Source organism: Ammodytes marinus (assembly GCF_949987685.1).
Source record: "Ammodytes marinus genome assembly, chromosome: 2".
NCBI classification, from domain to species: Eukaryota; Metazoa; Chordata; class Actinopteri; order Uranoscopiformes; family Ammodytidae; genus Ammodytes; species Ammodytes marinus.
In genome coordinates this window covers 17,847,258-17,862,579 of record NC_137231.1, presented here as the reverse complement: position 1 = coordinate 17,862,579, position 15,322 = coordinate 17,847,258, and the positions used below count along the sequence as shown (strand labels likewise).

The following is a 15,322-nucleotide window of genomic DNA, read 5'->3' as shown; positions in this document are numbered from 1 at the left end:
CAGTAATGGTGGTTAAAGACTTTATAATAATGATATAACCTTGTACTGCCTGGCTCTCTTGACGACACTGTGGTCCCATACATTGAAGAGGCATAGGAAGGGACTGGAGATGACAGAGATGACACAGACAGCTGGGTCTAGCTCTTTCGGCCCTCTTTTTTTGACCTCACTGTGGGGCACCCCTCTCGTTTGTGCAGTCCTGTTCACGTGTGTCCTCAGCCCTGGGAGCCTGAGCTGGACTGAGGGATTCCCCCGGAGCTGCGGGAAGAGGCCCGGCCCACCATCTCCTGACCCCACTCGCGGTGGCTGGACTCCTGCAGGCCCCGGCCCGTCGTCTCAATGGGAAGCGCGCAGGAGGCAATGGCGGCTAGTAGGCAGCAGCAGCAGTACACGGAGAGAGCCAGGTACACCGACGACTCCAGCATCACCTAGTTATGAACAAAGAGTGATCTCCACTTGTGTGATGACGAGTGCAGTGATCGATAAACTACGTAAATGAGAGAACTGACAGGAAGGTGTTAGTTACCTGTGCGACAAAAGGTGTAATCAGGGCGCCGACTCTGGCCATTCCACTGCTCATTCCCAGACCCAAAGCCCTGGTCGCTGTCGGGTACACCTGAGGAGTTTCAGAGAAATTCTAACAGAGGCTGCTGTTGATGTTGGCTCCCCCTCCTCTCACTGTCTTATTTTGGACTGGTATGAAACTGTACAACAACACGGAACAAGCACTTTACCTCTGGAGTGTACACGTAGGCTGCCTGGAATCCGCCTGAGATGAAAGCTCTGGCGATGAATATCAACACAGTCATGGATGTTCTGCAACAGAGAAAGCAGTTCATTCTGAGTAAATTATGGATCCAAAGATTCATATTGGAGCGTTCTCACCACCAGTATCCACCTCCCACCTCCCAACACAGCCGTAGAGCGGAATGATGCACATGGAGAAGATGAAGAAACACAATGCCATGGTCTTCCTCCTTCCCAATCGATCAATAGCCCACAGCGTCACCAGCAGTCCTGTGTGAAACGATGGAAAATGCCAAATTTCACATTTTGGAAGATATAATATGCTGCTTTGCTCTTTATTCTGTTTCAGTGAACAGGTATACCAGGAGGGCCCTGGCACACCTAAATGAAACACAGCCATCATTAATGTTATCTGTGAGAGAGCTCTTTTAACAGTATTATTATGATAGAAATGGACCTTATTGCTGTTTTACGTCTATTTTCTGTGTTGCTGATCTGTGCCGGAAAAGTAATGTAGTAACAGGTGTAATTATTTCATAACATTTAGCAGTATTAGGATGACCTTTCTTTTTTCATGACATAGCAACTGCTGCAGGGCATGATAAGCCTTTGTTAGATGAATATCCATTAGTAGCTTGTGTAAATAACTTGCAGCGAGAAGAATAACAGAACATAGTAGTTACCATTTCATAATGACCTTTTAGTATCACTAAATCCTAAACCATCACCATGCTTGCTTTCAGAGTGCTAAATCTAATTTGTTTTTTTTGTATGTTATTATCCAGTAAATGTAAAGTAATTATGATACAGTGGAAAAACTTGCTTCTATTGCCAATAATGGCATATGCAGAGAATTGACAGATGTGTACCTGGGAATTCAGATAAGGTGGTCCACAACAGGTCTTTGTAGTCGTCTGAGTTCAGATATTTACACTCCAGGTTGCATCGGGGCTCCATCTTATTACGTTTGGACACTAGAGGGAGGTATAAAACAACAGGACAGTTCACACTCAGAACCTCTGTGTAGCTTTTGCAAAACACCCACTGTATAAATGCACAGACCCCCTTTTTTGAAGGCAGACATGTTGACTGCATAGCAGGAAAAGGACAGGTGTGACGCAATCATATTAATAATGTTTCTGTTCTATTACTCCTTGGTAATGTGTGACACTGACATATTTGGGGGATCTTTTTTTAATTCAAAATATATAGACTACAGCTGACACAATTCCCTGAGTTGGTTTTTATTAGCTTGGTCTCCTGGGGGCTCATCACGCAAGTCTCTGAACTACGTTGTGTGAACTTGTGTCTCTTGTAAGTTACCAACTTAAAATGTGTGTGCGTGCCCTTGAGTGTGTGTGAGGGCGTTGGAGCAGTGACTCACTTCCACATGCACCTCCCTCCTGAAACAGCTCTGTGGTGAGCAGCACCAGTCCGTAGTAAGAGAAGGCATTTGCAAACCTGTGGAGACAAACAATGGTTTGGAAATTAAAATGTGTATGTACTTGGAAAACATAAGGACTAAGGAGAGGGAAAATACAATTGGTGAGTAATGACTGGGGATATGATTTACTATTTACTGCATTTACCAGATAAACCAGAGCAGAACTGTGGTCCAGCGAAAGTGGGATGAAAATAAGTCTTTAATCTTTCCACGATCCTCCTAATAAAAATCACAGAGATAAAAGAAAAGACACTTAAAAGCATATTATCACACAGGAATAATGTCCAGAGAGTTTGTGTCTTGCAGAAACAGGCTTTTACCTGTTTGGCAGCGATAAGTTTTCCCAGTGGCATCGGCACTCCATTCTCCGTAGCGATGCGCTTCAGAGTGGCAAGGGCTTTTTCCTGGTTCCCAGTCAGCACGTCGTATCGAGCGCTCTCTGGTAGCCACTGCTCCAAACCAATCCATGTAAATGTGATCAAGCTGTAATTGGCAATGCTTACAGATTGCAGAATATTTGGAGAACCGACAACATCATACTCACAAAACTAAGGATGGCGAAGATGAAGAGAGGTATGGTGGAGAGGCCGAGCAGCCAGCGCCAGCCCAGAGTGGGCATCACCAGGATCGCTAAGAGGACCTCAAACACCGTGCCCAGCGCCCAAAATACCTGCAAGGCAAAATCTAAATCATATAAAGTCCTGCTAGTGAAACAAAGCATTTCAGAACTCTGCGTTTTTTGTCATTTGTGGATGCCCCAAATACTATTTCTAGATAAATAAGTTAGATATTAGCACAGGGTAGTCCTTACCTCAATCAGCAGGATGCATGTGGCTCTGGACTTCATAGGCAGAAACTCAGCATACAGTGTCACCCTTAAAAGGAGGGACGTTTCACTTTAAGCTCCCTTGTTAATTACAGTGTTTGTTTTTAGAGATAAATGATGGCTAACTCACGACTGCGGCGCTCCTCCGATGCCAAAGCCCACCAGTGCACGGAGGACAAGGATCCATCCATAAATAGGTGCAAAGGCACTCATCACGCCGTAGAACATTGTCCACAGCACGCTCATCTTGAGACCCTGTGTGTACATATGGTTGAAACATAACAAGCTGCTAAATAAATGATGGTGATCGGATAATAAATATACCACAGTGCCTGATGTTGATCTCTTTCTTTCATTCAAACCCCCCCCCCCCCCCCCCCCCGCCCCCCCTCCAAAACTTTTTATCGACTATAAACTTAAGGTAAAATTTGTCTTGCGAGGGGGGCGCTCGTGGTGTAGTGTTGAGAGCGTCCCCCCTATGAGGCCCAGTCCTCGCAGCAGACCCGGTTAGAATCTGTTCTCTGCATGTCATTCCCCTTTCTCCCCAATTCCATGTCTCTCTCTCTCTGCACCATAAAAAAAGCATTGTAAATGTAAGAAATTCTTAAAAAAAAATAATAATAATAATTTGTCTTGCGGGAAACAGAATCAAACATCTTCCTCATGTCAAACGGAAGCTTTGTTATGAGAACTTACTGTCTTCCTGCCATATCTGTCAGAAATGTTTCCCCAGAGAGACGAGCTGATCATCATCCCGATAAACACTGCCTGTATTGTGTGGGGGAAAAAAAGAAGGACATTGCCATTAGGTGTGTTGCAGCAGCTTAAGTGACGTCATTAAACATATGACAGTCTATTTAATACCTTCACATATCTGATGGCATCAGGAGCCCTACTGGTTTCCACGTGGTTGTCATTATTCAATACCAGCACTTATTTTAAACAAGTCCCTAAGCGCATAATCAATAACTTTCAGGGTGGCCGTACAGCACCGCAAGCATGAGCACTTAACAGACATTGGAGAGCCGTTACCGATGTGAGCAGTGCCACCTCCAAGCTGGGCAGTTTCCATTCACAGTGGAGCTGGGGGGCTAAGATGCTGAGGATCATCATCTCCATTGCGTCAGCCATCTGAGAGGAAAAATAACCCAGAGGCGCAAAATACACCAATGTTTACTTAAAAAGCAAAAACATAACACAAATGCACAGTATCTTGAAGCAGTATGTTTTTCACAGGTTCTCACCCAAGCCAGACCAGTGAGTATGGAGAGTTTCCACTGGAATGTCCCAAAGCCGATGGCCTCCACGGCATCTTCTACCATGAACGTGTCTGAGGAAATGAGCAGTTTGGAAATATTATATGTTGTGTATATGTTGTATGCCTTATGATGGGAGCACTGGCAGTTGATATGTATTGCTTTCTTACAAACAACCCCTCATCTCATAAGATATTACTTTTAAGACTGGGAATTCCTTCTTGACAAATATAGAAAGATATTACTCATGTGAAATCTTGGTTACTTTGGGGAAGGTGAACATGAGTTTGTTGTGATAGTTAAGGGACGGGGAAGTGATTGGAGCTGCGTGTGTCAGATGTGGCCCTGCCATACTTTACCATCAGTTGGATTTGCAAACTCCCGAGGAACTGGAGCTCCATCTGTAAGTGCAACAGACTCCAGGTCAGTCTGCTCTGCCATCTTGACAACGTGTTCCCTGTTCTCGCCATCATCCTCGGAGCGTGTGCTCTCACCGGTGCGACGGAAGCGGACAACACTACAAGAAAAGTTATTTATTTATTTTAAAACGCCAAGGGGGATTACTATCTCCACATTATGTCTGGTCAAGGGGGTATCAGCAGATTGTATCAGGGCAAAGCTGGGCACATAAGAGAGTCAGAGGCTGTTGCCTTGGTGATATGAGCTTTTTCTGGCTAGGATTTTGTGAATGGGTGGAACCATGTCAGTCCAAATGACAGCTCTGCACACTGCTCTTAACTGCTTGGTAAGCCTGTAAAGCATTGATATGCATGTTTGCTTACATATGGAAGGTACAATCTTTTTCAAAATGTAGATAAAAGATGGTTCATTGGGGATGAAACATTATAAGAGTGCCTGTGATTTTACTTAATCACTGTTATTACTTACACTGTTAAGTGGGCCTACTGGTGCTACAGATGAGTAAGTGGTGTACTGTAAGCCACTATAATTTTCATTTTCTAGCTCTTCACAGAAAAACACATGAGTGAAAATGTCAAGCAATACTGTAACAACCTATTGAAAATGTATTTTGATCATATTTGTTTTAGAAATTTGGAATGTCATCCAAATCCATAATCTATTAAATCAATTTAAAAATATGCATGTGTCATATGAATATGAGTATGTGAATGTGATCCTTATAAGAAGACAATATACGATTATCACTGCATGCGTTCGAGATGACAGTTAGTCTACACCTTTAGTTTAGTGTTTGTGCAGCAGGGTTGAAATCACGGCAGGTTCTGAGTCATGACAGGGACCACAAACAAAAGATGGAAAACTGATCATTTAATAAATCTCGGTAAACCTGCTTCCTATGAATAAAAAACTAAACAAAAACAAAATAGTCTGATAACAATTGCTTCGACTGTTAACAACCTCCGGTGGCTTAACATGCCAAGTAGATATATATATTTTAATTCCTTAATCCTGGAACATTTAAGGTATGACAGGATGCATGTTGTTATATATAAAAAAGAAATGTCACGCTTTTGTGGTCCAGTGAGCTAATCAAACAAACACAATGCGAAGCTGGTAGAGGGCGGCGCGTGGGCCAGAAGAACATGCGGTCTCGGATTTGAACATGAGTCGATTAATGATTTAAACGAACAACAAATCGTTTGTTTGCAGATGATCAGACTACTCACGGCAGCTGTCTCAGTTGGAACAGATCATCGTCCATTTTGGTGTTGACTGACTGACGCTCCGTTTGGCCTCATCGCCGTTCACATTATCCCGACGAGCAGCGATTTCAGCACCGAGGAGAGCAACCCGCTCCGGGGAGTCCGTTCACAGCCAATGAGAGGCCGCCTCGGCTGCGCGAGTCACAGCACGAGCAAGAGATAGACAGGAGTGGGTAGGGTGAGCTCAGGAGGGAGGATGTGACACTACATGACTGTTGATTAACTATGGCCCCACACTTGACTTCATGAACAGTAATTATTTACAGGCGAAGCAAACATGCTGCAAGATTATCAATGAAATGTGTTGGGTTTTTTCATTTTTTTTTTAAGCTACTGAAGCTGCAAGGTAAAGTTAGCAGCATTATATAAGATTAAAAAATGCATTTAATTTTTCAGAAATAACTTGTAATAGAATAATTAGAAGAATTGTATCAGATCAAATACATTCCTACAGACATAAAACCGTGTAAAAACAATCAACTTTAGAATAATATGTATGGTAATTTTGTTGTTTTGATGGTTATTAATCATCTGTAAGACCAGATGTACATTGTGTTTGGTATTTGGTCAAAGTCATACATATTTTTTCTCTGGCTCTCCTGGATGAGGCAACGCATAAGCCTACTAATTTTGCAAAAAGAATTATGACATTATTTATAAAGTATTTATTTTATTTTATTTTGACTGAAACAACATTATCCCACATTAAAACTCTTTACAAATATGGTCAAAGATGAGTCTACTGATGTTTTTTCAAAATATGTTGGTTTGATAACAATCCTAAAAAGATGCAATGCTGTTTCTGGATGGTCCTCACAGAAAGAACAGTTTATGTCTCTCTTGTGTTATGTGACATAACATGAGGAATAGAAGCCTCACATTAATATCATAATGGTTGCGTTCCGAATCGCATACTTTCTACTATATAGTATGTAGAAAAAAGATTTAGGATGTCCCGATTCTTATGGCCAGATTTTGGATGGTTAGAAGTACCCGGATGTCCTACTTCATGCGGCCAAGATTTTTATTTTATTTTTATTTTTTTATTCTTTATTATAAAGAACAACATTTACACAATTCAAAAAGGCATATCACATTCGTATTCCTATCATACACAAACAAACCGAGCGAGATCAACACACTTTACATAAAAGAAAATAGCATACAAAACAAAATAAAAAAACAAAACAAAACATCAACACAAGTGATCAATCAGGAATCAGGGCACACAAATATTCACTAAAAAGTTGGGCACATGCGGCCAAGATTGTTAGTGTTGAAAACTGCATCCTATTTGGGCCATTGCGCACGTGAAGTGACGTCACATCGACGAAGCCTCCATATGAAAACAAACAGGGATGCGACTTGTCAGTCAGAGGTTCCTTCTAACCAAGGCTGAGGGCATCTCCCGGCTCACTTATGCAGCTCTATCCTTGGATGTAAACAAAAAGACTTCTAAACAAATTGACAAAATGTTATTTAATTTTATTTGGAGGAATAAAAGCCACTATATTAAAAATGCTGTGATAATGAACCCGTATGATAAGAGTGGCCTTAACTTCCTTGATTTTTCAACCTTAAATTACACTTTCAAAATTAACTGGCTAAAACAATTTATAAAGAATCCATATTCAATTTGGAATTTCATTCCTAACTTTATCTTCTCCAAATTCGGGGGCCTGCATTTTGTTTTATTTTGTAATTATAATATTGAGAAAATCCCTACACAATTGTCCAACTTTCACAAGCAGATGCTTCTCTCATGGTCTATGATTTATAAACATAATTTCTCTCCTCAAAGATGTTATATATGGAATAACAGAGACATATTTGTACAAGAACAAATCTTTATTTGTTGAGAACTGGTTTGCACATGGTTTACACCCGGTCAGCCAACTGCTCGAATGCAATGGTTTTTTAATGTCATATCAGGAATTTTTGATGGAGTATGGTATTCCAATTCCTCCAAGGGAATTCGCTATTGTCATGGATGCAATCCCTACAGGAGTTTTGATGCTACTAAGAAGTACAGCAGGGGTTAAGCCAACCTTACTACCTCTTGACCCTACTGAGTCTGCAGTTGGTAAGGTTTGTTTCTCCCCTGGAACACGTAACAATAATTGTGGAATACGATCATTGTTCCAAAATGATATAGTCTCTGTCCCATATGTAGTTGCCTACTGGAATAATTGTGTATCTGACCTTAATTGGAAGAAAATCTGGACTTTACCATCAACATTTTTGATCACTAACAAAATGAAAGAGGTATCTTTTAAAATTATACACCGTTACTATCCCTCTAAAATATTTTTGCAAAGATTTAAATTAGATATAGATGTCAATTGCTCATTTTGTAATATGTACCCTGAAGATGTATCTCATTTATTTTGGAACTGTTCCCACTCAAATCTTTTATGGAAAGATATTTGCACTTATATCACTCGTTTCATTGACCCCAATTTTTCCTTTTGTGTTGAACATATTGTTTGGTTTCTTTAATTACACCCCTAGTCAAACAAACCAATTTTTTATTATAAACCTTATTATTTTAGTAGCTAAATGGCATATTCATAAATGTAAGTACTCTAATCAGAAACCTCTATTTATTGTGTTTGAAAAAGAAACCAAGCAATATATGAAAAATATCATATACTCTAAAAATAAGAAAGCTATCATAACACTTTATGTATGTCATTTATATAATGTTTTTATTTAATGTAATGCTGTTTTTTATTTTTGTATCTGTATTTTTATATAGGCCTATCGGCCAGTTCTGTAAGCTACCCCCTGGCGGCTGTTGTATTGCTTATTGTCAATAAAATGTAATTAAAAAAAACAGGGATCGACGGATCACGCCTATAAAAGCAAGAGGCAAGATCAATGCGCAATGTTATGATGAAATAAAAGAGTAAAGTATGTCCCAATAGTATGCCTACTGCATCCTAACTAGATTCTTTTTATCGTCGGATGTAGTATGTAGAATAGAAAAAATGCGAGTATGCGATTCGGAACGCAACCAATATATTTACTGGTCGGGTCGGAGTGTGACCTGTGAACACACCGGTGCGGTGCGCTCCTCTGAGGGGGCCCGTCCGGAAACACGCCATGACAGACGGGAGTTCCACAACGAAAGGAGGATGTTGTGGTGCAGACCAGAAAGCCCCGATAAGCTTATAGCGGAGTTTCTTGGCACTGGACACATAGTCAGGTAAAAACCTCTCTTCAAGCGAACAGCCGCTACAGCTTATACTTAGTGCAGGAGACAGAAGAAAAGTGGGTCACGACGTCGCCGTGCGTGATTTGACCCAAAGTGTAGCACGCGCATACTGGAGGACAGACAGACACTGAGTCCCGGTTTAACGTAATGGCCACACAGACGACTTGCAGTGATACGCAGCAATGAAACACTTAACTTACATTTACAGATAGCAACTTGGATATTTATCTATGGAGGCGACATAGTACGCCGCAGTCAGCTGTCGGTAAGTTAGCCGTAGCTAACTGTATGCTAATGGTAGTGAGAGCTGCTGCGTGGATACCATGGTGGTTACTGGTTACACATTATTCATTGATAATTAATAATTAGACTGTCGCCAAGAGGCTCAAGTCGCCTCAGGTCTGTTTTTACCTCAGATAAACGGCTCAATGGATGATACATCACATCGTGAATGATTTATTTCATGCTATGTTTTGTCTTTGTCTTTGAGGGAAAGAAAAAAAACAATCACAAAAATACATTACAAACTTAATAAAATATATGTAACAATATGTTGACAATAAATATAGCCATCTTCCTCGCATGATAAAATATGCTGTTGGCTTTTACTCATCGTTTTGATATTTTTTTGCTGCAGATTCAGATGTTACACACAGTGAATAAACAAAAAAACACTTCAGTATGAATGTATGCCTCTCCTATTTTTTTAACTACTCTTTGGTCCTTCACTCCCCCTTATCTCTAGACATTCACCTGTTGTGCTTCTTTAACATCATGTTGCTTTTTCAGAAACAAGATGATAAAAAACTGGGGTGTCATTGGAGGGATAGCTGCTGCCTTTGCGGCCGGAGTTTACGTTTTGTGGGGCCCAATTACAGAGAGGAAGAAGAGAAAGAGAGGTAAAAATCTACATGGCAATTGTACATAAATGGATTTAGTATGTCACTGGCTGTGATGCAGCATCTTACAATATGCCTTGTTTCCTTTCAGGTATGGTTCCTGGTCTTTTGAACTTAGGCAACACCTGCTTCCTGAACTCTCTACTTCAGGGGTTGGCAGCATGCCCATCCTTCGTCAGGTGGCTGGAGAAGTTTTCATGTTCGCCCACTATCCAGTCATGCAAAGAAAACCAGCTTTCTACGACGCTGCTTCAGCTTCTCAAAGGTAATTGAAAGCAAGTCTGTGATATGGGTCACTAGAGCACAGCGGACATGCACTGTTGATTTCTTATTGTTGGACATGGACGATGCGTCTGTCTCTGCACTGACAGCTCTGTCCAGTGATGAGCCCGGGGAGGAAGACGTGCTCGACGCCGGATGCCTCTTGGATGTTCTCAGACTATACCGGTGGCACATCAGTTCATTTGAAGAGCAGGTTAATAAGCAATGCTGTTGAATGGTATTTTTTTTTATGTTTCTATACTGTTAAAATCTATGGTGCAGTGTTTTATCAAAGTCTATGTTGACTTCTCCCCTCTCAGGACGCACATGAACTCTTTCACGTCCTTACGTCTTCTCTGGAGGAAGAGCGGGAACGTCAGCCCAGAGTCACTCACTTGTTTGACATGCAGTCTCTCGAGGCAAGTTCACATCTCCCTAAAACTTTACAAGAAGATCTCCTTTACAATTGCCCATGCCCCCAGTATGCTCTCGTAGAAGTGTCAAAAATAAAAAATATGGTAGTGCACACACACCTAGTAAGTTATTTTTTCTGTGTTTTTTTGTTTTATACCAGAGCCTCCCTGATCAAGATGAGAAAACTATGACTTGCAGAAGTCGAGGCAAGGACACTCATGAATAATGGAGCCCAGAATATTAGCCCTCAAAGAAATCTATTTCATCTGTATTCATTTTCATTTTGCAGCCCCCCTTCACCCAATACCAAGCCCTTGGAAGTCGCAGCACCCTTTTCATGGACGTCTAACAAGCAACATGTCATGCAAGCGCTGCGAACACCAAGTGAGTTTGTTTGTTTGTTTTTAGACAGGGAAGTTAGAAGAAAGTTTTTTTTGACTTCCTGACCTCTTATGTTGCTTTTTGTGTAGAGTCCGGTGCGGTATGACTCGTTTGAGAGCCTCTCTCTATCCATCCCTTTACCTCAGTGGGTAAGCAAACATGTCAGCAGCGTCTGAATATCAAATTTATCTTATCTTAATGTACCTTTTTGGTGTTCTGTTTGTCGTAATTGGATCCGTGTTTTGTCCTCAGGGTCGACCTATCTCTCTTGATCAGTGTCTTCAGCATTTCATCTCCTCAGAAACCATCAAAGAAGTTGAGTGTGAAAACTGCACCAAGGTAATTTCACAACTGTAGCAACGTCTTTTCAAATCCTGGTGATCATTTGGGTTGGATATGTGAATTACTTAAAACTATAGATATGAAACCCATGTGACAATACCAGTGTTAACTTATTTGTGTTCAGATGAACATATTCTATTTAAAAAATGTTCCTTTACTAATACGTATTTGCTTTATTTCTGTTTCCCTCTCAGCTTCAACAAGGAACCACAGTAAATGGGCAACTCCTGGAAAGCCAGAGGACAACATTTATTAAACAGCTAAAACTTGGAAAGGTAACTGTCATTTATAATTATTATCCTGATTGATTGATCTCAATATTCTACCACCATAAGCACTGTTTTCTCCTCCGTCCAATAAAAATGTTGTCTAATGTTTTCCTCCCTGTGCCAGCTTCCCCAGTGCCTCTGCATACATTTACAAAGACTAACGTGGTCCAGTGAAGGGACCCCCATCAAAAGACAGGAGCACGTGCAGTTTACCGAGTATCTGTCGATGGACCGCTACAAACACAACACGCTGAGAAGCCAGCGGCTCAAATGTTCTCAGAGGCCCATAACAGCAGAAAGTTCAGACTGTCCCGTAGAAACAACCAAAGCTAATGGAACTGGTGTGTTGGATGTGTCGCCTCTGTAACATCATTCTGCTTTATGCTCAATTAGTTTGTTTGTTTTTCGTCATGCATGTGTGACATTTTGTTTTCCAGACGCAGATCATCGTAACAACAACAACAAACATTTTTCCAATGGAACGTGTTCATCTGTATTTCTTCGCTCTCCTGGTGTGAATCCACAGCTCGGCCTCACATACGACTTCAGGTAAACTTAATCTCAAATCAAGTGGTTTATCTATCATGCATTTGGCATGAATACACACTGGCATTAGTGAGAGATTGTTGGTCGGATCATTATTGTGTTTTTTTGTCCTGTTACACCTCAACATATTCATTTCGATACATTCTCAGCCTTTTTAACAAACGGCAACATATAGCATCCTAATGCTAACCAGTATTACACTTTCAAAGGCTGGAGCAGATGTGCTCCACTGTGAAAATGTCTAAACTAGAGAGGGAAACTTTGCCTCATGTGTCATGGTAAACAAACGGTGTTCTAGACACATTATCACACTAGTTCTGAAATACTATATGTGTGAAAGGGTAGCACAATTTCATATAATGTGTCGAAAGGGAATAATGACAAAGGGAAAATGAATGGTGAACCTTGAATAAATAACAAAATACAGTACAGTATAAATTCAATACAGGGCATGAGGCGTAATTGAGTGGTTCGATACTATGAAAATGATGTGAATCATATGCTTCATTCAACAGAACTCAACCCAGTTACACACCAATGAGACAGCTCTTTTAGAGAAAAAAAACACGAAATGAGGGATTATCTTTTGGAAACGTGTTGTTCATCCCTCCAGTAGAATTTAGAGATTTTGAAAAGATAAAACACAGAGTACTAAAGCTTTTGTGCTGGCTCATGGTGACCTCACATCTTACTAAAAACTGTATGTTGGTTTCCCTTTTATTTGACACCTATGTTTTTATGCCTTATCCTTCCAGTTCTTCAGAGTATCTATTCCAGCTCACGGCTGTGCTGGTTCACCACGGGGACATGCACTCAGGACACTTTGTCACTTATCGCCGCAGCCCTTCCTCACCACGCAGCTCCACTTCGCCCTCAGGCACCCAGTGGCTTTGGGTGTCTGACGACTCAGTGCGAAAAGCCAGCGCACAGGAGGTGCTGTCTTCCAACGCGTACATGCTCTTCTACGAGAGAGTGCGAAGACTGAACCTTGCTCTGCGCTCAGAGAAGTGAACGTGAGCTTACAGCCTCGCAGCCTGACTGACTCAAACCTTTCCGCTCAAACTGTCACAGCTGTAAGCGCCGGGTACCAACAGGTGCATTTTTAAAGAGGCCAGAGAGGAAAGCCATCCTAAAATTATTGTAGAGATAATTTTTGCATCATGGATCACAGCAACAGGTTGTTGTCAAGCTATGATGTGTTCTGATCTTCAACCCATGAGTGGACACTTTACCTGCAGCTCTGATCCACAGCAGGGGGCTCTCGATCAATCCCAAAGATTATGGACCAGCAGGATATTTAGTGAAATATCTTGGATCACATAAGCTAATTTTTTCTTCTAGTAGTGCAACACTCAGCTTCTATGGATCAAACAAAAAAATAGTAACATCTGACAATATGGTGGACACCAGGGTGATACTTAGTTCATGTGTAAAGGTTATAAGGTTTTTGTTGAGTTCAGAGGTGTTGTTCAATTCTGTGGCATTTTTGGGATGCTCTCATTTTAGGTGTTTCGGATGGACTGCATTATACCTGAAGGTGTTCTTGTTATTTTGCCGACTGCCTGTACATTACAGACATGTACTGAGGTAGCTGATTATGAATTGTTACTTAGAAGTTACAGATCATTAAAAGGCAAATAAGTCAAATTTGATCTTTTTTTATCTGTTGTCTAATCATTCCCAGCAGTGTGGGTAAACTGTATTGGAAATAACATCTCAATTAATGGTGTTCATAAAAAGTTGAATTTGATATTTTGTCTTTCTATGTCTCCAATGATCCTCAGACTGTCATGATCTGCCTAAGGAGAGGCACAGTTGAGGTTAAAGTGCCATGTTGTCTTAAAATGCTCAATATTTTTCACACATGAATGAAGCCATGTGTGCTACAAGTGATGAGAACAAACGTAATGCATCAGAGCAATTCGGCACGGTGTTGATGTGTAGCAGTTTAACAGATTAACAATTATCTGCGCTCGGTCAATAAAGTTCCTGAATCCTGATCGGTTTTAATTCCCTGTAACCGACGACTGCCACTTTTGCTCCAATCAAACCAAGGAAGTCAAATTCAGCCTGGTCTGGCCTGGTGCAAAACTGCCCATACATGTTCTGCAATTTTTGCACAAATATATATATTCATTCGAGATTGTGTGTCTTTCTCTGAAACCTGTTTATGGTGATTGTTTTCAGGTATTAAAAAAATTAAAACAAAATTGCAAAGTGGTGCTTTATTTCTTAAAGCAAGATAATCATTTTCATATACACTCACCTGTCACTTTCTTAGGTACAGCGGTTAATTTTCTTGTTAACACATATAACTTATCAGCACGTCAGCATCTCAATGCATTTAGGCATGTAGACCTGGACGAGACAACTTATTGAGGTTGAAACCGAGCAACAGAATGGGGAAGAAAGGGATTTTAAGTGACTTTGAACATGGCAATGTTGAGGGTGCCAGGAGGGCTGGTATGAGTATTTCAGAAACTGCTGATCTACTGATATTTTCAGTCCAAACCATCTCTAGGGTTTACAGAGAATGGTCCGAAAAAGAAAAAATATCCAGTGAGCGGCATTTGTGTGGACGTTAAATGCCTTGTTGAAGTCAGAGGTCAGTGGAGGATGGGCATACTGGTTCGAGATGATAGAACAACAGTAACTCAAATAACCACTCGTTACAACCAGGGTATGCAGAATACCGTCTCTGAACGCAAAACACGACCAACCTTGAAGAAGATGGGCTACAGCAACAGAAGACCCCACCGGGTGCCGCTCCTGTCAGCTAAAAACAGGGAAATGAGGCTACAATTCTCACAGGATCACCAATATTGGACAATAGAAGATTGAAAAATCATGCCTGGTCTGATGAGTCTCGATTTCAGTTGTGACATTCAGATGGCAGGTTCAGAATTTGGCGTAAACAACATGACAGTATGGATCCATCCTGCCGTGCACCATCAACCATGCCATGTTCAAAGTCACCTAAACCCCCTACTTTCCCATTCTTTTTTTTTTAAAGATATTTTTTCGGCATTTTTTAT

The 15,322-nt window shown here is 41.0% G+C and overlaps 2 protein-coding genes across 2 annotated transcripts; one reads left to right on the top strand and one right to left on the bottom strand.

The window, feature by feature from the left end:
* Window positions 1–215: 215 nt before the first annotated feature.
* Window positions 216–5,960, bottom strand: svopa (SV2 related protein a; the record flags this gene model as incomplete). The annotated part of the gene is made up of 16 exons (XM_080050913.1): window positions 5,923–5,960; window positions 4,633–4,790; window positions 4,262–4,347; window positions 4,050–4,148; window positions 3,714–3,785; window positions 3,148–3,272; window positions 3,003–3,066; window positions 2,736–2,861; window positions 2,512–2,640; window positions 2,337–2,410; window positions 2,132–2,208; window positions 1,617–1,721; window positions 906–1,017; window positions 735–816; window positions 527–616; window positions 216–428 (listed from the first exon to the last, which is right to left on the bottom strand). The coding sequence occupies exons 1-16, from the start codon at window positions 5,955–5,957 to the stop codon at window positions 216–218; spliced, it is 1,647 nt and encodes a 548-aa protein (XP_079907039.1). The 5' UTR covers window positions 5,958–5,960.
* A 3,123-nt stretch (window positions 5,961–9,083) lies between these two features.
* usp30 (ubiquitin specific peptidase 30) lies at window positions 9,084–14,428 on the top strand. Its single transcript, XM_080051759.1, has 13 exons — window positions 9,084–9,166; window positions 9,965–10,074; window positions 10,166–10,339; window positions 10,446–10,549; window positions 10,656–10,754; window positions 10,910–10,955; window positions 11,039–11,133; window positions 11,220–11,279; window positions 11,383–11,469; window positions 11,667–11,747; window positions 11,866–12,082; window positions 12,179–12,290; window positions 13,043–14,428. Exons 1-13 carry the CDS (start codon window positions 9,096–9,098, stop codon window positions 13,296–13,298), a joined length of 1,512 nt encoding a protein of 503 aa, XP_079907885.1. The 5' UTR covers window positions 9,084–9,095; the 3' UTR covers window positions 13,299–14,428.
* Window positions 14,429–15,322: the final 894 nt, after the last annotated feature.

Coding starts and splice junctions, on each gene's coding strand:
- usp30 (XM_080051759.1), top strand. CDS start 9,096: ATGTTGTGGTGCAGACCAGAAAGCCCCGATAAGCTTATAGCGGAGTTT. Junction 11,280..11,382: donor CCATCCCTTTACCTCAGTGG/GTAAGCAAACAT, acceptor TTTTGTCCTCAG/GGTCGACCTATCTCTCTTGA. Junction 11,470..11,666: donor AGTGTGAAAACTGCACCAAG/GTAATTTCACAA, acceptor TTTCCCTCTCAG/CTTCAACAAGGAACCACAGT.